Source organism: Cuculus canorus, chromosome 2, assembly GCF_017976375.1.
Source record: "Cuculus canorus isolate bCucCan1 chromosome 2, bCucCan1.pri, whole genome shotgun sequence".
Taxonomy (NCBI): Eukaryota; Metazoa; Chordata; class Aves; order Cuculiformes; family Cuculidae; genus Cuculus; species Cuculus canorus.
The window spans coordinates 109,308,771-109,330,172 of NC_071402.1; the positions used below are offsets into that span (position 1 = coordinate 109,308,771).

Below are 21,402 nucleotides of genomic sequence, written 5' to 3' on the forward strand. Positions count from 1 at the left end.
ATATAGTTTTGGGAAAAGAAATCAAACATTTTGCTTTGGAAATGTGAACAATTTTTGTTAATTGTTGTTTAGTTGCTAGCCTCAAGTCCTGTTAAAAAGCAAGTGCCTTTCAGCAATTTTTTTTAACAATCTGTACTTTGCATTGCTTCAAAGAAATCAAATTTAAACAGTTAAATATTTCATACTTACTTTCCAAATCCAAAAATGACCACAGAAAATGCAGGATATGGATATGGAAAAATTATACATTCTAATCCTGATGTTTTTACTGTATGAGGTACCTAATTCAATAGCAAGGAGGGTAATTTTAAAAAAAAGTCCCAAAATAAAGATCAACAAGAAAAGAAACTGAACAGTTATAGTAAAGACATTTTGTAAATATTTCACCATAGATAGATATATGCAAACAGCATCGAAAATAAACAATAGAACTGCTTTAGTAAAAGAAAAATCCCGGTAGAGGTAAATTGTCCCTTGCTTGGCTTTGGGCTGCGGATGACACGAAGGTCCATTGGATCAATGAGATTCTGGAACAGCTCTCTCTCTCCAGATTTAAAATTCAATTTTAAAATGCCACTTATTTATATAAGGATTACATAGCATTGCTGTTCATGGCAGCAAACAGCACAACTCCTCGCAGGAGATGCCTCCCCATCACATGTTGCTGGGAGCAGGCAGATGTGCATGAAACCAGTGCTGCAGCACACAGATATTGGAAGTGGAGCAACAGGGACAGTGACATGAAAGTATCCTTCAGGAAAGTCAGTGCCAGAGCTCTCAACTGAGACTTCCACTCCAACTCTGGGTGTTAGTCTTGGCTACCCCAACATGAAAAACACTCCTTTTAAAGAGCAGTATTGGTTTTAAAGGAAAATACTGAGACTGGCTGAATAGAATATCATAGTCTGAAAGTGATTATTTCTTTGATTCCTTTTATAATTGATATAGTTGATATAATTGATATAATTGATATAATTGATATAATTGATATAGTTCTAGTTCTATGGTTTGCTGGCACTTAGAATATGCTAGAGCATTTAAAAAAAAATTAGCAAAATAAAAAAACCCTGCGCGTGAGGTAGCCAGTTAACATTAGTCTGATAAAACAAAAACCTTCTTATCTTGATGCTGTCAGTTGCCTGTGAAGTCCTTTAGGCTAGCAAGGCCATTTTCTACCAAATACTAAGGACATTTAAAAACAAGAATAAATTAACTTTGTAGCTACTGTTTTATAAAGCACAAAGATAAAATAACACTCCTGCCCACCTGCCCAACCCAAATTTCCCACTTCTATTCAAATTAAGGCTGTTGCTACACAGTGCGAAAAATATAGTAATCTATTATCCGAGTATAATCCTTTCCCCTTAGAAATAGACACGTGAGCCCAGCTGAGAATTGCATGTATATTGTTTAAGGAGCTAACTCACAATCTAAAAGTCCTTACTGTCAAGAAATAATTTGTAAAACATACTCTTAATATGCCTTTTGCTAAGTTTATTCTGTTACGCTTTGGGAAACTTTACAGTTCTCTTCTGCATGTGCAATATTTATAGACTTAATCTAACTCTCTCACTTACGTCAATGTCAGCAGAGTCCCCTTAAGCCCTAGATTAGCAAGCCTGTATTTTACTGAACGTGGGTAGCATTTAAAAATGAGCAGGATAAGTGAATATTTGCAACTGATGTTTTATAAAGGATAAAATTACTTTTTGAATGTTTCTCCCACACACTTTTGTATTGCTTTTTTGACTTTCAAGGAGGAAAGACGTTCTTTTTGATATGCATAATTTAAAGTGATTTTCTATTTCACACACAATCTCTGATATTTTGTAGGACAATAAATTATTTCAGCACCAAAGCTTACCAGATCAAAAAATCTCTCCCCATCTGTTCCTTTCATAATCTGACTCAGAAGGAATAAGTGCTGCTGAGACTCACTGGTACTCCACAGATCAGGAGTTCTTCCCCAGCCTTCTCAGCTAGAGCTGTGCGGATTTCAGCTGGAAGAGTCAGATTTGTGAAAACAAATGCCCCAGGGCTGTTTACTCCAACCCATTGATTTTCACAGAATTTCATGAGTGCCATCAGACATTTGATTTCCCACTAGCTTTCCCCACTTGGCAGCAGAGGAGTGCAAAAATGAAAGGGAAGCCGTAGTCCCAACTTCCAAAGTGTCTGGGGATTCTTCATTCCTGATCTTCACCATGAGATTCAGCTGGATCTTCTAGTTGACGTCTGTTGCATTAGATAAATTAGAGCTGAATACCTTCAGCCCACCATCATATACCATATTTACCATATTTCATAGTTGGTAGTCCACCTTTAGCATGACTTGTGCATGTTCCCATTGTCTGGAGTGGGGCTCAGCTCTCACCATGCCATGGGGAATTGAAAGAGAAGCCTGGGCTTTCCAGGGCCAAGTTTCTTTGGGGCAGTAGCATTGCAGTTGGACATAAATGCAGCCCACTGTGCAGTTTTTTCCTGATCCTGAACAGAGGTGTTTTCTCTTTCCTAATAGAAAGTGCTTTGCAAGATTTCTCGCTACAAGACAGAATCATAGAATCACAGAATGGTTTGAGTTGGAAGGGACCTTAAAGATTATCTCGTTCCAGTCCCCCGGCCATGGGCAGGGACGCCTCCCACTAGATTAGGCTGCCCAAGGCCCCATCCAACCTGGCCTTGAACACCTCCAGGGATGGGGCATCCACAGCTTCCCTGGGCAACCTGTGCCGGTGCCTCACCACCCTCATCGTGAAGAAGTTCCTCCTTGTGTCTCATCTAAATCTCCCCCTCTCCAGTTTATAGCCATTGCCCCCAGTCCTATTGCTCCTGCCTTTGTATGCATCAAAATGTTTAATTACCATTCCAAGGGGAGCATTTTCCCACTCCAGTACATCCAGTACACTCCAACCTAATTTATGCTTCACGTTACCCTTCCAAGTCTCAGCCTGCTTCTGTTATCTATAGCACAATGTCATCTTCTTTTCTGTCTTTGTGTCTCCTACTGAACACTGCTTTGTAAGACCCTGTAGCAGGGCAGACCTGTGGTCTTCTGCATTCATTCAGGTTGTCTTGGTGCCACAGAGAAAGCGTATGCATCCCATGTTTCTGACTTGCTGACCTTGACTACTGCCTTTCTCATAACATTTCAGATGTAATGGGCCCTTAGCATTTTTAAATAAAAAGTGTAAAATACAAGCTCATAATAACATGACTTTTTATTGTGAGAGAGAGATAAAATCTCCATTCCTCTTTGCAGTCTTTTCAGCATCAGCCGGCTGCAGCCCCAGGTTCTCAGTCATGCCAATACCTACATTAATAACATCTCTTTGATTCTGTTCCACAGAAAGACAGGCGAAAGTTCTTATTGGAGTGGCTTGGAGCCTCTCTTTCCTGTTTTCCATACCGACATTGATTATTTTTGGGAAACGGCAGCTCTCCAATGGGGAAGTACAGTGTTGGGCTCTCTGGCCTGATGACTCTTACTGGATACCTTACATGACAGTGGTGGCTTTCCTGGTGTACTTCATTCCTTTGATCATTATCAGGTAAGCCTGAACCACAGTCAACAAGTGTGTGGTGAAAGCTATCAAACGTGCAATCAGCTAATGCTTCAATTCCTACTCATTTGTTACGATTTCATTTCCACATCTGGCTTGGAGTCACTTCGGTTTTTATCACACAATGCATGGGTCACTGTACTTACACAGGGTGTTCTCCATGCAGCATTAATGAGCAGAAACACTTTGTCTGAAAAAAAGACGGGATCTCTTAAGTGTGTCCACTTACCTCCTCAGATTCAGACTTGAAATGTATCTTTACAAATTCAGTAAGAATGTCTAGCTATTAAGACAAAACACAGTTTTAATAGAAGAACAGGAAACCACACTTGGTACTAATTAAACTAAAATTAACTTAAAGTGCTCTCAAGGTTCATAGTACTAGAAGAGTGTTTCTTTCCCAGGATCAGAAAGAAATCTCCAAGCATTTAAAGCAGCCAACCACTCCTAAATATGAATAAATAAAAATCTTCCCATTTTACAATGGGAAACCTGATCTGCAAGTATTTGTGACTGATTTGTACAAAATCACTAAGATGATCTACAGCTGAATCTGTTTTTAAACTGAGATTGATCAATATCCCCAGACTGTGCTTGATGATCAGTGAATTTTATTGCATCCCTCTGGGGTGCTGCCATTAGTCACTGTTAAACAAAAATTATCCAGCCATGGGGAGATAATAATGCAAACAAGCATTCAAAAACTGATGTAGAAGAGCAGCAAGGTTTCTTAGCTGTCTTGAAAAGCTGTCAGTGTCAGTAACTTGTTCTCCAAGCTCAGATATATTCCTTTCCCTTCTTTCCCTTTTATTCTCTTTCAGTGGCATGGTTATAATAGCACTTCTTGCTGTACATCACTTCTCAATGGCAAAGACAGCACGCTGAGACTCCTTTTGTTCCCCATAATTTGGTGACATGCTGTTGGGGCTGTGAGAGAGGAGCTATGTTTACATGTCCCTTGGACATTTCTCTTGGTTCATCTGCTTTTCCAGCAGGTGACAAGTCATAAGTCTCCATTAGCTTCCCGCTCATTAGCACCCTGGGTGAGAGAACATGTGGGGGTGATCTTTTCTAGGTGATGACAGGACTGGCTACATAAGTTTCACGGTTTAGCCCCATCCAGCTAAACATCGGCAGCTAAAAATGGGGCAGTTAAGCTTCCAAAATCCTTTCCTCCCCAACCCCTCTATGCATAGGGAGAGGGAAATGAGAGGAAAAAAAGGCTTACAGCTTGGAAAGTAGAACTACAGCTTTAATGAAATTATAATGATAATAATGAAAATAATTAGAAAGTGATAAAATATATACAAATATATGAGATTGTGCCCCTACCCCTTGATAACTATATGTCACCACAAATACTGCAGAGCAGACATGAGGGAATGGGTCCACAGCTAGGAGGGAACCGGACTCAGGAACAGGATTCAGGAATGTACAGGTCTGGAATTGGGAACAACTGGGCAGACAAGGTCCTCACTGGACGTCGGACTTTGCAGAAGAGAGCAAGACCCTCGTGATCTCTCAGTTTTATACCGAATACAATGTATACTCTGTTGGTCAGTTTAGGGTCACCAGCCTTATTCGCCTCTCCTCGCAGATGCAGCCCCTTTTCCGCCAGCTTGAAGATGGCCTTGGTTAAGTATAAGCATTGGCCTTTTTGCATACCCATGCCCTGGATTATCACTTTAGAGAACAACACTGTCTCAAAAGCACACACTTAGCTTTCAGAAATATGTAGTTACTTACACCAACTGAGTTAATCACAAAACTGACTCTAATTCACCTCAAACAATAAGCTAAACAGTTAACACTGTCATAGGTTTAGTTCCTTTCTAGTTGAGTTGTGCCTTAAAGTTTCTTACTATTTGTTCATAGACATCAGGTTCTACAGTATCTAATAGAAACAAGTTTATCTCTGATAGAACCAAAACCCTAGGAACTTGGAAACTTTGCGGTTGAACTCATCTAGCTGAGTTTTTGAGACAGATTCAACATTGGCCAGTGTTGGTCCTTAGGGAGAAGGGGCAATTTTTGTATTTTCCTTGTAATGCTTGAGTTCACTAGTCCTTCTGGTTTTGTCCCAGTTTGCACAGATATACAAATAAAATCATGAGAAATTCTCCTTGAAGAAAGGACATGATAGCAATAGAGAATAATTACTCCTAGATTATCCAGTTGCTCTTCCTTGCTAGACAAGATATTTTCTCTTTGTATATTTGCCTGTCTCCTAATACTTCAGGGAATATGTAAATAAAAACATGGGTCTGCAGCTCAGCACTAGCAGCAAAATAATAAATGCACACAGAAGATACTAAAAGTAATTTACCTGTGCAAAGAAATGGCCCTAGTAAACTTTGAGGCTGACTGTTACTATGAGAGATATTTTGTTATGAACCTTCTCAAGTAGCTAACAATCAGGAAATCCTAGCCAGCATCTTAAGTCTGTTAGGAAAAAGGCCCACACCCTGTCCAGTTAGGAGTCACTTCATAGGTATGTAAAACATCTCTTTCACATGCAAACTTAGAGATTTGCATGTTTTCTATAACAGATCAGCCACCTCTTTTTACATGGCATATATATATAATTGTTTGGACAGAAAAGGCAAGAGACATAACAGCAGATATTTCAAAGCTGCTGACATTATGTTCCCCTCCTCCCTGCCAGAGGAAGATATTCAAACCAGATCAGCTCTGTGACTCGCTTTACAGTAATCCCCAGAAGCAAGAAGGCAATGATGACGTGAGGGAGAGGGAAAGTCAGTGAAAATTCATGAGATTGCCCTGACAGCTGCAACATGAATAAAGCATCCTAAAATTTTTACTACTTTAACCTTAAGCGACTTTCACACGAGAAGTTTATGGCAGGACACGAGGTTAAAAACATAGACCTCAGAGCCATAGGACAGAGCGATGCCCATTGTGGGCTTGTTTTTGGTTTCAGTGTACACTAAGGCAAATGCTCTCACACCCTTGCCAGCAGAAGTAGAATTCTTTACAGGTCCTAACTGGTACTGGATTCTGTGAGGAAGGAAGGAGGGTGAGCCAGGGAAGGATTTTTTTGTGCCCATTTATCTCTAGTTGTCAGTGATACTATTTGATTTAGAATAGAGAGAATAGTCTAAAACCATATAGAAAGAGGATTATCATCAGGGCAAGGTCAGCAGAGACATTATCAGCAAATACCATGCAGTTTGGACAGAAATATTTATTTTTATAGAATGTTTTTTCAAGTTTCAAGCATACAGCTGAAGGTTGCAACTTCCCAGTTGATGCATCTGTGAAACATCTGTCTACATAGCCTCAAGGCGTGACATCTATTTCTTTAAAATTTCTTGGCAGTCCAGGAGTTTAAAGCTAATCCACCTAATGTGGCTGCAGCATATAAATACTCCAGTAAGCAGTCTGCAGCTAAAAAATGGCAGGAATGGTTGTTAACCTCTGCAGGGACTTAATTTCTCTGCAGAAGTTTTGTTCCACTGAATATTTTCAAATGCACAGTAGGTTTGATGACAAATGAGATGCTTTTTCATGGGGGTGAGTGAGGGAGATCACATACATTGCAGTTGTGCATTACCCTGCAAAAGATTACTTATAGAAATGAAAGGTGTTATTTAGTAAATGAAGGAAGTCATTTCATTATTTTTTTTTATTTAATGGCCTTTAGCTGAAGATGTGATTTAAAAAAAGCCAACAATGGAGACACAATCCATAAATGTGTGACTGCATCTAAAAAGCTGGGAATATGAATAAACTGGAAGTCAAGGCACGTGCCACACTTACTAAGGAAGAGAGTCAGTGTGCACACAGGGAAAGAATAAGACCTTTACTGCAATAATTCATTTTGTTTGCACAGCCACTTTATTTTCTCTGTTGGAGCACTCTGATTTAGCTGCATGGCAGGTGCCTGATGCAATGTGGGACACTAGCTGGCAGAGTTAATTCTTAATTAGTTCTGCTGCCTGAATCTGCTGAAAACCTAACCTCTAGAGCAAAGCAGTTCACTGATGACAGCACTTTTTCTGGCACAGTTCATCTGAAGTGCATACAAAGGATAAAATTTTACTTTTCAGGTGCAGGACTTAATTCCACACTTATGCTGCTTTGGCTGAGCAGTTTTTACTTTCTACAGTCCAGGTACCACCATCTTTTAAGCTTCTCTCCTCCATCCTTCAGCTCACTCAGCAGAGTTGATTTCATGTGTTCCTGACACAGCCTTCAACTAACTCACAGGAGTTGTGTTATTCATAACACCACAGCCCATGGAATGAATTATTAAGCTGATAACCTTATGCTCAGTCTGGAAAACTCTTCCACTGATGAGCTAATCTCCCAGACGTGGTGTGAGCAAACCCTACAGATTCCAAGCCAAAACACAATCCAGAAGAAAATAACAATCTGTCTCTTTCTTTAAATATGTATATAAAAAGGCAATATATGAACAAAACTGCAACAGCCCTGAAATATGTAAATACTTGGGAGGTCTGTTCCTAGCACTTCTTCACAACTGGAGAATCTCAGTTATCAAACAGCTTGTGGCTTTCTGGCGAGTTTTTTATCTGATTAGAATACAAATGAACAAATAATGAAAAGAGAATGAAAAGCTGTGACCTAATATTTACCAGTTACCTTTGAGAGCTGTGAAAAGGTGAGGATATGTTCTTTTCATGTAAAAGGTCTCTTCCTCCCACTATCTCAGTGTTGGTTGGGGAGAGCCACAGATCTTGCATCTGGTTCTTATTTATAGCTCTTAAAAATTTGGCCTGTTCTTCCATCTTTGGCCTGTTATTACCTCTTAATCTATCGCTTTTTTCTGCAGCTGATATTGTCAATGTACCAAATCCCAGAAAATTCAGAAAAATTAATTAGATAACCTGCAGTAATTAGTTCCTTCCCATTCTGGGGCAAGTATCATCCATTATGACAAAATCCATTTCTCCTGCATAAAAATATGCCATGCAAAGCTCGAACAACATCTTTGATGTTGAATACCTCCAGAGGATTACTGAACTGAGGTTAAATATGGGTCAAATCCACATTATAAACTTCTCTCCTGCAAATATTCACACCTAGGCTTCTCAGGTCCTGTGACGGGGGGACCAGAGGGCTTACCGGGTTTCTATTCTGTTTTGCTGCTCTGCACCAAACCGTGGTTATATTCTGTCACTTGAGTATCCAGAAATCCAGAGCCTTTGTAGTTATTCATGCTTGTCAAACATATTTTTTGTATTTTAACCTGATAAATATAATACATAGGCATCTGTCTAATATAATCCAAATTCAGGTTACCAAAAATTGCAAAAGTTCTTCTTGAAGCACAGAGAAAAAATATCATCTGCTGTTTAAAATCAAAACTCTAAAAAGAACATTTGCTTCAGAGCAGCAGAAAAATAATTAGAAGAGAACAAACAGAATCAGTTAAAAAGAAAATACAGAACTAAACTTAAGGCGTTGCAATGAAATAAAATATGCATTGCATAAAAGATATTTGTTTGAATTAAATCAAATAAAGGCAATAAAAATGCCATTAATACAAATACCAAAGGTTGTTTTTTGAGCTTGAATCAGAGAGCACAATAATTTTTGCCTGCAATTTCCATTTAGAAATAAAAAAATCTTGTACATATGTTCTAATTCACTTAATGCACCCATCTATTCACTTACCCATTACACATGCCTACAATTGTTTGTTCAGATGAAGTTACATATGCCTTTTGTCATTGGATAAATAGTGCTGTAAATTAACTACTGCAAAACATAATGCAGCTGCATTACTTTGCACAAATAAAGTCCGAGGAACAATAGGCAATTCAAGATGATAAATACAAGCAATTAGCTGGAAGCTTAAATGTACTTTTTGCCATGGTAAAGGCTCATTTTACTAGTAAATACTGAGGCTGGGTGGGACACTGTCATAATGCAATCAGTTATTTAAAAAGAAATTAAAATCTGTGTTTCAAGGGTGGGCAGATGAATAGCTCTTATGATTGTTAATATCAATACATAGCTTTATCACAAGACATTAATTTTTTAAAAAAGTGATTTATGAATTAAAAATAAAGATGGAGAAGGACTATTTCACAGTAGCAGTTGTATAACTAACCATAAGTTAGTAAACTACATGGACAAAGAATGCTGTATTTACCGATGATGTCATATTAAACAAGACCATTATCTAATAACACGTTAGAATGAACACGCATCCTTTTCCTTCAGAAACTGGACCAATCTAAATTTCTTTTGGAGATGTAATGACTTTAATTTGCTGAGATAGACCCATAATCTGAACCTAATTATTGTATTTTCCTGCCACCTCTTCAGATATTCTTCTTACACAGGCTAGAAAAATCCCTTCATTTTCAGATCAACAGCATGTCCTTTCTATCCTGTGGTCTTCAGAGCCTGAGCAGCTCCTTCTTAAAAACCGCTTGGGGTTAGTTTTCCATCCAGATTTGACTACTCCACCTGAGCTCTTTCTTCTCTTTCTTTAGTCTTTCACCTGCAAATAATGGGCCACGACAACTCATAAACTATTTTAATATCATAGCATGCGTTCAGATTACTACAGTAGATGCTTATGTAGCACCCAAGAATCTCCAATGAGGACAGGAAGACCACTGCCCTACACACTTATAGGCACAAAGAAACTTAACAACATCTGGACTTACTGAACTACACATCACATCTCCCAGTGCTTTCAGAGGAGACAAGAACAAGCAGCATGCAGGCATGTTATGTGTTTTGAACAATCAGATAGGTGGCAAGGTGTACAGTGTGCTTTTACATCTTGGCAGTGAAGACTGAGTCGCTTGATGTCGAGAGCGAGGAAACAGATTACAGTCAGGTCAAAACGGTGCAGGCCATTGCCAAGGAACCTCCTGTCTATCTGAATACCAGTTTCCATTTGTCCCCCGATACTCTTTGCTCAACTGCCACTTTATTTTCCATCAAGTGGGACTGTCTTCCCTTCCTTCTAAGTGTCATCAACCACAACATCCTCCTTCAGCTGGCTCTTACAGAAAGAAAGGAGCTACAAATGCATTTTGAAGAAAAAAAGAAAAAAACTTAAGCCCCAGTTTTTCCCTTGTAAGAAAAATACAACTTCTGTGCCATAAATGCTCTCTTTTTACTCTTTTGGCTTTGAAACACATGCAGATGCCTTTTAGGATCTTAAGCTTAGGGTGACACATTTTTGGAAACTCCAGTTTCTTGCTCCATGCCAGCATAGCTGGGAGAAAAGAAAGAAAATAAAAAAAGATTAGGCATTAATAAGATCTGGAGTCCCAGAGAGATCAAAGCATAAAAGCATAATTGTGACTGGCAAAAGAGTCACTAGGAGGTGTACCTAGCATGACAAGAGACTTGTCTTTCCTGACACCGACCCTGAGCAGCTTTACATCGCTTCTGGTCCCCGCGTGATAAGGAAGTCTCCAGTAGACTCAGCTATGGAGAAAAGAAACGAACAGAGGCAAAAACACCAGTATAAATCCACTATGTTGGCAGCACTTTTGAAGCCACTGGAATTAAGCCAGGAATTAAACTTTTCCTAGGATTTCTGTAAATTAAGGCTTCCAGTGAAACAGCATGTAATGTCACATGTGAAATATCAACTATATTCCTGGGCCTGACTTCAAGTCCCTAGATGGACCCATGAAGGAGAAAGATGCTATAACTGCATCCAGTGAAAGGGATGCTCCTACAAGACTCCGCAGGCAAATGGACAGGATTTCTAGGGTCAGAGGGAAAGCTGGTGCATCTGTCTTCATAATTCAATCCTTGTGGCACTTGACTGCAAATAGGGAGTCTGAGTATTTTGACTACAGTTCTAGGCTCCTTCAACCTGATGCTTAGGCAACTCTGAATGTGCCTGTTGGACACACGCAGATCTGCATCAGAAGGGATATTGTTTAAACTGCAAATAAAACAGCCAGGCTAGAGATTGCAGGCTAGGGAGAAAATAGAAACAGTGCTTTTAGGAGCTGGATGGATATTTTCTTGAGATGACAACAATTATCATTATAATACATTCTTATTCTTTGGAATAATTAAAGGAGAAATGATACATGAATTTTCCACCATTGTCAATACAAAGTTCAAAGAGACTTGCAAGTGCACCAGCTGATAAATAAACAGATTCTTGAAAAGCCAGGAGATAAAAGAATAGTGTCAAAGTCAGCTGGGATCCGTGCTGAGCCTGAAAGGATTGAGAAAGGTGAGCTGCAGTCTGCAGCAGATGCACAACAGAACCTACACTAGACAACTGCACTACTGCTCTACTGCACTGCTCAGACTGCACCCAGAGTTTCCAGCTCACACTTAAAGAGCGTGGAAAACAGACGGACCAAACTCCCACAGAAAGGAAACCTCCAAGACACGCAAATACTGCTTTGACTGAGGGTCTTGTAGGAAAGGCTCGTATGTCAGTTTGAAAGCTCTAATAAGAGTGTCTCTTTTGATAATAAAAAAACCTCACAACTTTGTTTCTATAACACATACTGAAATAATCTCCCTAGTGGCACCTTTTTCACAGGGTCACCTCTAAGGTTTATGGCAGTTAAAGGCCAGGCTCCCTAGGACCCCTAAAACAGTGTGGTGTATTGCAAACAGTACATGATGACTTCTGTTTGGTTTTTACGTCAGAAAAACATGGCAACCTGAGTACATTAGCTGAGATGTTTTTAAATTATTTTTGTCTTTCTTAGCGGACTAAAAAAAAATGAAAACAACAGACAAAACTATGCTGTTGCTTAGTGATTTTGGTTGCACATTATCCGTGCTTACAGGAGAAAAGGCAGACAGAGTAAGGTCTTGGGGTATTATTTTTTATGTAAACTGCTGAAAAGGTAAGATACTCGTCCATATGTGTGCTCAAATAGCTCTTCAGCTTAAAGGAATTATTACCTATTGCATATTAAGTAAATAGAATTCCAGCTTTGTTATCACCCAGAGAAAGCTCATAACTGTCCAAAGTCATTGTGAACTAGGGCACTTTTCATTTTTCCCATTAAAAGTACATATATACTCCCCTCTAATTATGCAAATTGTGGTGGAACTGGTTTTGAATCATCTAACTCTTCCCATCTACCTGATAATTCTGTCCTCCTCAATTTCCATCCCAGGACTTTGGGAACTGAGAGTAAGCACCATAGTGTTTAACCGCATTTCTTATGGATCTTGCCCCTATCATATTCCCCAGGGAACCATTTTATTCATCAGCTTCATGCTCATAAAGTAATGCCAAAATAGAAGTGGGTCCCTCCTTTTGCTTCCCCCATTTCAGGGCTAGTGTGCTGGGGCTCATGCCCAGGCAGATTTGGCCTACACTAGCTCAAAATTCCAAGAAGTCATGTCTACGAGATCTTGGACAAATCATTGCATTCCTCTGAACTGAAGATTTTACTTCTGCAAAGCCAGGACAATGATAACGGCTTCACAGTGAAAACTCTTCAGATCTGCTTCTGAAAAGTACTATGGGAGAGTAAAATTTTATTTATTATTGTTGTCGTCATCGTCATTGTTGTTATTTCTATGCAGTCCCATCATCTGTATGAGCTCCTTTTACATAGATAGGTGTATTCATAGAGCATAGATGACTGGGATGTCAGTTAAATTTACTCGTAATACAAATGACTCTTTCCCTTCTGTAGTGTCATATACTCAATCGTGATTCGAACCATCTGGGTGAAGAGCAAAGCTCAGGCTGTCATCATATCCAGCTGCCCTGGTGAGTCTCAGCGCACATGTCTTCAGCTTGGTGATTTGAATCTGGCTGTTCCTTCCCAGATCAGGGAATGCCTGAATATGCCGTCTTGCTATGGGCCCCCTTCACTGTGATGGGAACGGAGTTTCTGTAATTGCTCATTCATAACTCTTATCTACATGATATGCCTTCTTTCTTTATACACTAAACCCCCTTCAGAGAAATCATAGTAAATATCTGTGAGAAAAGAATTAAAAAGTAGAAAATTCTTATTCTAGGACTTAGAATCACTATTCCTAGAAATCTGCCCATGTCTCTAGTATATACTTAGATAACACTTTTGCTGTGCTTCCACATGCCCTTGAAAGTTTGAATTTTGGTAATGCTCAGAAATTCCTGGCTACAGAAAGCCATGAAGTGAATTGAGGTTTCCACCCCCAAGACCACAAATATTTTCAGACCTTTCTGAGCTATTTTGGCAAAGAACATTTCAAGATCCTCACTTTGTCAGCTGGCTTTCCTATTAGTTATGAAGTAAAATATATTCATTTAACCCATTCTAAGGGGCTTCACAATATGACTGCAAGAGCACACAATCAGTTGGTGCAACCAGGTGGGACTAAGTCGCTGATACTTGCCTGAAGCAGGATGATGGATCATGTCTGAGACAGAAGGAAATGTCCTAATGTGATGTTGCACATGTTCAGATATCCCTATGTTATAACCTGACATCTGTCAACTATAATCTAAGTCTTACTCCTTCGAAAAGCTTGAGCAGGATGCATTTCAAATGATCCTCCCTTCATGACACAAGCAGTATTAACCATTCTTGAAAAAAATGTCATTCTCCTCATCCAGGAGGTATACTCTGCACCATAACTGACCAAGTGATTTCCAGTAATATTATATATGAACTAATGTCAAGCTTCTACATGGGATGTTTCACTGTTAACAATCCCTCATTCCATTTATTTAATTTTTTTTCTTTACAAATTACACAGCCTTGATATGTTGTTTTTATAAGAGGTGCAAGAAATTGCATGCACAGAGTTATTTCCAATTACATTAACCAAAATTCCAGTCCTAAGTTTGGACTACAAGAGTTTAAAGATGTTTTGATAAAAAATGACCTTCTTGTGTATTCACTATGGTGAACCTAATTATTCTGACCCAGCAACATGAACAGCAAATTCACAGTAATAATGGAGTCAGGCATATTATTGCAATCATGCTGGTACTGTTATTCAAATACAGAACTTGATTCTCAGAGACATTAGTGTGATTTCAGAGGAAATGAGATCAACCAGCCTTGGTGTGAGACTGAATAGAATTTGCTTCTCAATTCAAGCCACGCTTCATTGCTGAAAAGCTAGTCTAACAGCATTTTGTATTTCATTACTGAGTCAACACGAAGAGTAAGATGCATGACTGATTACCCAAAGCATCCAAAGGGTAAGAGGTTAAGAGAATTGAGTATGTTGCTTTTAAAAATTCTTCTGACCAAAATGTAATTAAAAGTAAACAGGTAGACTCTCTTGCCAAGTTGTTTTTCCTCTTTTCTGCCAGCTCCTTTCAGAAAACAACCCCTGTAACACCACCCTGCTTGTGTTTTTGTAACTGTGATGGCGCATGGTTTTTATTAGATTGATATTTCTGGACATGTAAGCAGTGGTGTTCCTTATTAAGTGTCAAGGATCAGGAACACTCAGCTCCTACAATGCTTCAGGAAGATCTCTTCTGTGTTTCCTTTGATGGTTCAGGTTTTGAATGTCCCCCTTGAACAGGCTTGCAAGTGTCCAAATTTCAGGAACTACTGATGTCCTGCCTGACACCAGGAAAGGATGGGCTATGTGTCTTCATAGTGACTGTGGAGGTATGCGCTGACTCAACCATGCACCAGCCATCCTCTTTTACTAGCTTAACTGTTCTTTCTCCAGGTGGGAAAACCTCTGCTGGCTACACCAGTCGTGGGTTCATATCCAGGGCAAAAGTGAAAGCAATCAAGTACAGCATCGTAATTATCCTTGGTAAGTGAGAAAACCACAGCTGGTAGCTAGGGAGGATGCTAATGTTAGCGAGCTGGTCTTCCTCAGCTCCCTCCGTCATCAGCAGATGTAGTTCAGTAGGTGGCTGAAAGAAGAAGCTTTACATAGACTCCCTGACTTGCCTTCTGACTTTGTCATCCCCTCTCCTCTGACTGACAGACTCCTATTTTAGGCATCTGACACATGCCTCAAATGAAATTATATGCACAGCCACTCACGTGTAGAAAGAAAGAAAGTAAAGGAGAGACATAGCCTAAAAGGAACAAAGAAAGGGGTCATTTCCTTCCCATCTGGGTTGCCAAAAGACTTGGCAACTGAGTTGTCTTTTAGCCTTAGAGACTATGTTTGGCATGCTAGCCGCTGGGGCAGTACAAGGGAGTGGAAAGAGAGGTGAAGGAAGCAGAACAATTGAATTCGATGTCAGTGCATTGTCTGCTGAGATGGGAAGAACAAGGTCTCCTTTCCTACCCATGCAGCAGATGACTCAGTGCAGGCGTCCTCTGTTTCCCAGGGAGATGACATTATCCTGATGGAATTAAGAGGCTGACATTTTTATTTCAATAAACAAAGGCAGCATCACATAGCTGGATAGCAGATTAGCTGCTGGAGACAGGCAGGAAGGTGACTGAAGCTGTTTACTCCCAAGGACTGACAGCCATCCCCTACCACTAAAGAAGAGATCAATCCTCTAGCCAAAGCCTCACAAAATTCAGATTGGATGATATTGTGATAATAGCTACTACTGAGTTGCTTAGCTCGCTGGTCAGGGGTGGCATCCACAGTCATGAGAGAGCCCAGAGTGATTCATGATTTTCAGAAGTCCAGGAACAGCTTCCCTGTTTCTGAACTTCTCTGTGTGGCAACCAAAGAAAGCTCTTGTCAGAAGCAACTAGTATTCCAGTGCTACCGCATGTCAAGATCTCACCTGAAGGCACAGGACTTCAAAGGGCCTTGATGATAGGCAACCAGCATCTCTTGACATGCAGAATAAAGTACCCAATATTAATTAATTTCTTTAAAGACACTAAAAATTCTGTGTAGTCAGTGCCATTGTCTATATAATGACAATGCATAGCACTATTTTGCTGGCATCTGTGCATTAACATTGCCAGTTTAGTCACTCTAAAAAACAGGAGGGGAGTTTAACTCTTCTGTGCACATTCAGTGAGCCTTCAGCTAATTGCTAACAAAGAAATACCGATCAATGTGAGAAGAAAGCAAGGATGGGGTGACTCTGCTGTCTCATTTGGGTCAGGGAGAGATCATGTGTCTGATTTCACAGATACACGTACATTTGCAACTCAGGTATTTATAGATTAGTTGATTGAGCTGCCTGTCCCAGCATTTCTGTATAAATCTTGAATAAAAAGCCTTTGTGAAATTGGTGAAGGCCAGATTCATCCCCTATACCTGCAAATAGAGGTGTATCTGTGGCCTTTTTATTTCTCCATCTGAACAAAAGTAGGGATTTTTAACAATGCAGTCCTCTCTCTTCTTCCCCAAATTCATCTCACAGATTGCGATAGAGGGTTTAGAGTGTCCTCCTGCACGCATCATGTACACAGCACTTCCAGAGAGAATGCCAAATGACAAATTGTTCTACTGTCATGGGAAAGGAGTGTCAAGTGAAAAGGAGTCACTCCTTGATCCTGGATGTCTAACAGCCCTTTTTCAACAGGAGGCTGTGGCAGGCAACACTGTCACAGAGCAGCAGTTTGGTGGTGTGTACATTTAGATTGGCTGCTCACTCAGGGGACCATTAAAGAGCGCTTCGCTATAAGTGATGATGCTTTAACTGGCTACCTATTTACCCCTTATGTGTTGCGAGTATTCAAAAGTGCCTTGATGTGTCTAGAGGGAGCACTCTAAACACTTAGATGAGCATACATAATATATTTTATGGGCATTAAAACAAAAATCAAGACAAATAAAAGCACAGTCTAATACCTATTCTCTTAAATAAGACCCTGAATAGGGGGATATTTTTTGGATGAACAAATATATATGTGTTATGACAGTCTCTCTGCGTGTATGTGATTACCTCTGTAAATAGCTAAACTATCTAATGTCAAGCTCTTCTTCTCTCTGTCTCTCTTCCAGCATTTGTTCTCTGTTGGAGCCCTTACTTTCTTTTTGATATCCTGGACAACTTCAACGTATTCCCTGAGACCAAAGAGCGCTTTTACGCATCCGTGATCATTCAGAACCTGCCAGCCTTGAACAGCGCTATCAACCCCCTCATCTACTGCCTCTTCAGCAACCATCTCTGCTCCCCTTTTGAGTATTGCTGCTTTACTGTTGCTCTGACTACCCTAAGAAGGGAGGGAAAACATAAATACAGTCACTAAACCTACTACCTATTTTCATCTGTTTTCATTCTGACCGTTCCTTATTTTTTTAGGGAGAGAAGAACACGAAGGCTGGAGGGAACTTTCCGGGACAAGAGTGATGGAGGGCGGGAGATGCAGGTCCTGTCCAAACCAGAATACATCTAGCACAGATGATGCCCCACAAAGCCATCCTGGTACATGTACCAAGGAAAGCAGAGGTCCCCCACAAGCCCCAAGCACCATGAGCTGATGGACACCAACTGGAAATAGCCTGCACCTCACTGCTGCTGAACAGCACTTACATTTTGGATCAGCACTGCAGCTTCAGCAATTGCACACTGCCAGTGACAAATTCGGTCCAAGGAGTTTGCATGCCACTCCTGTGGGGGCTCATTTTGGCCATCTGCTTTCTAGCAAGCTGTAATATTTATGCATTCCAAATGGCAAAAAACAATGTAAGTGTAAGTGTAGTCAGAGTCTTCTCTATATTTTTTTAGGAGTTGCTAAAAGCCATCTACTCTACCATATGGCTCACATAACTAACCAAGAGAATTTGCAAGTAATTGCAGAGCAAGGACCCTACTTAAAGCACTGGCATTTTTCCAAGGAGAACACACTACCATCATTCTACATAGTTATATCTGAGTTTCATATATGACCACTTATGAAGTAATACCCAGAAAAGAGGGGACTGAAGGGCTGGGTTACTGCCTCCCAACACTCCTTACCACGCTGCTCAGCTCACACCAGTCCCCCAAGCTGCACTGTTCCTGCAGATCATCCTCCCCTTCCTCTGTGATGTTTCTTTGCTGTCCTATTGGGGTGTGTTGGTGGCACCCCAGGGACCCTGCAGGGCTGCCACATGACACATCTGGACAGTCATTTGTTTCTGGGCTACTGTATTAATGCAGCATTTGCCAACCCCTCCCAGACCTCGCGGTGCATAAGGTGCACCGATCCTCACATGTTTCTGTGGCAAGGTCCCTGAGCAGTCTACCTGGGCCCCTGCACTCACTCCATCTATGGGGAGCCACCACTCGCGGCACTTCACCAGTGAAGATCAATCTTGCCACCACACAGCAGCATTTCCCCAACTTGTGCACTATGTAAATCATCCACGTCACTTAAATAATGCAGAGAACCACACACACATTTAGGCAATTTCAGAGCTGGCAGAAGATCTTGGTGAAACTATACAACTCAAATTACGCTTAGAAAAAATTACTTGTTGATGGTCTGGTCTTATAAACTCCTTGTAGGGTCCACAGAGCACCAGTCATCAGGCAGAGCTTTGCTGCACAGTGCCCCAAGCAGCTGGGCTTCCCCTTCCCCTGCCCTTGGGGTACCCTCCCATCACACTGTTTTTAAGCTTAAGAGGAAATGTTCTTAGGCAGGTTTAGTGATACTGGGTGATACTGGCTTGAATGTCCATATTACTGCAAAGCAACTTAAAGTGTTTCTATGATATTACACTCTAACCAGCTGTATGGCAAATGTGTTTGTTTCGTCTCAGTAAAAACAGCTTTCTTACATAAGTGGAGTCAGTTTAAATAGGTTTTTTTTCTGTTATGAAGATCCTTTGCAATGAGTTTGTTCCCTGCAAAACAGAAACTGGATAAAATTTATTTATAATTTCCTATATTACAAAAATCTTTCTTTCCTAAGTAGGAGATACATAAAATCAAGGGGGTTTAATGTTCATAGGAAAATAAATACAGTTTCTCTTTTTATTATTATGAAGTTCTGTTATGTCTAAATTTTTATAACAACTTAATTAAGACCATGAATCTACACTAGCCTTCACAGCAGCTGCCTCAGATAAATTACATATAAGAACCAGTCAATATATTTTCTTGTGGGCACGTTACCACTTTCCCAAACTGCTTGGACTGCTTGGTTTAAGCTGCATAGTAATTCAGAATTTGGGTTTTAACTTTTTAATCTGGTACATATACCCTCCCTACCTACTCTTGAACAATTAATAGAATTTGTTGCCTTAATACCTGGAAATCAGACAACATTTGTGAGGAGTACTTTGATTTGCAAATTTAACTTGCCTCAGAGATCTCACCGAAATTTACATTTACATTAGGGTCACTACATGAACTATCCCATCTAAATTAAATAAATGCATGAATAAATGTAGGACTCCAGCCTTGAAGTCTTTACTCATTTATTTTCAAAGAAACAGGGGGCGGGGAGGAGAGATGTGTTTCAATCATTATTGAATTATGTACCATTTACATGATATTCATATCATTTTTTCCTCTGGACATGATTGTGATGCCCTTGTGATGTGCTTCCTCATGTGAAGATGTCTCAGTTTAGATGGCCTCACACTACTTTTGTCTGCATGCTTTCCAAGCCCTTAATACAGAAATAAATAATTTATGTGATTTTCTATCCTGCTTTCTCACTGTGCAAGAGATGGTATTTTACTACCTTTTTATGTTCTCCAAAACGTTTGTTGTAAAGAAACAGAGGCAAAGCAGAGTTTTTCCATTAGTCTGGAAAACATCTGCATGGCTCTCCTTTGCTTCTTGAGAGATGTAGGGGAACTTCATCTCACTCTAAATTTCTTACTCTTATTCCATGCTTGCAACTTGCTCTACATCTGTTGATTGTTTAGTTGCTTAATTGGGAGAGCATTGTTATGAAAGACCCCAGACCTTTGAGGCGAGGTAGTAAAAGTCGGTGTCAAGGTCTGATTGCACAGACAGTCTGAAGAGAAGAAGAGGAAACCCAGCTGGTTTGTCCATGGCAGCCCATGAGGAGCTGTGTTTTTAATTTGCTTTGACATTTCAAGATGTGTCTGTGAGATCCTTCTGACATTCCCACAGCAACCAGAAATATTTGTATGCCTGACTGTTAGGATGTAAAATCCAGTATGATGATAAAGCCCTGTATAATTATAGATTCTCAGGAAGCATGAAAAATCAGATACTCCTCCCCCAGAGAAGTCACATAAAACAGCATAGGACTAGGGTACTTTTCTAATACATTAATTCAAGAGAATAGAAAATGTGTGTTTTCTGTGACAGGTTCAAATAAAATCTGAACAAGAAGGCTACTTAACTTGCTCTTTTTCTGATGTAATTTAAAGTTCAGTTCTCTCAGTCCAGATTTCTATCTGTTGCTAAAAGTGTGAAGCAGTATTTTGCCTCTTTGTTATTTTGCCTTTGAAATTTCTGTCTCCTTTTTTATTTTTACTTTGAACAAAATGATGCATGACAGCAAAAATTAACATCCAAATCACTGGGTAGGTAAACTGTAATAAAGGAATGCAATATTCCATATTCTAACCATGGAAGAACAGCAAGGTAAAAGACAACCTAGAAGCATTTTACATCTGCCTGCACACTGCTGACCAAGCTCTGAGAGATGCAGACATTATCAGTCAAAAAAAAACCACCCCAAAATATAGCCACTGCCTAGTTGGTTTTAGGGTTGAGTGTAGGGGCTGAAAGATATCTTTCATAGAAATATAATCAGATCCTTTGATATGATACAGCATGATTTATCTTCCACAGAACAAAAAAAATTAATTCTTATACATCTCTAAGACTTGCAAGGCAAGAAGGAATGAAGATCCATATTCTACAAGCTACCTAGATGTTTAAACATGAGTTGGTTCAGCGGGAATCATGCACATAAATGTCATTATGGAAGTGGACTTACACAATATGTTTTTAGAGTATAGGCTATTGCAAGCATCAGGCCCATACTGATAGCAGTACCTAAGCAGGAAACATGAACAGGAGAAGTAAAAG

The 21,402-nt window shown here is 39.9% G+C and overlaps 1 protein-coding gene across 1 annotated transcript in view; it reads left to right on the forward strand.

Moving 5' to 3' along the window:
• Positions 1 to 20,393, forward strand: part of NPSR1 (neuropeptide S receptor 1) — a 60,716-nt gene extending 40,323 nt beyond the window's left edge. Inside the window, exons 5-9 of the mRNA XM_009567851.2 lie at positions 3,347 to 3,548; positions 13,205 to 13,281; positions 15,195 to 15,284; positions 17,403 to 17,583; positions 17,704 to 20,393. Of these exons, the coding sequence (XP_009566146.2) occupies positions 3,347 to 3,548; positions 13,205 to 13,281; positions 15,195 to 15,284; positions 17,403 to 17,583; positions 17,704 to 17,797 (644 nt within the window). The 3' untranslated portion in view covers positions 17,798 to 20,393. The remainder of the gene's footprint in view (positions 1 to 3,346; positions 3,549 to 13,204; positions 13,282 to 15,194; positions 15,285 to 17,402; positions 17,584 to 17,703) is intronic.
• The last annotated feature ends 1,009 nt before the right edge of the window (positions 20,394 to 21,402 follow it).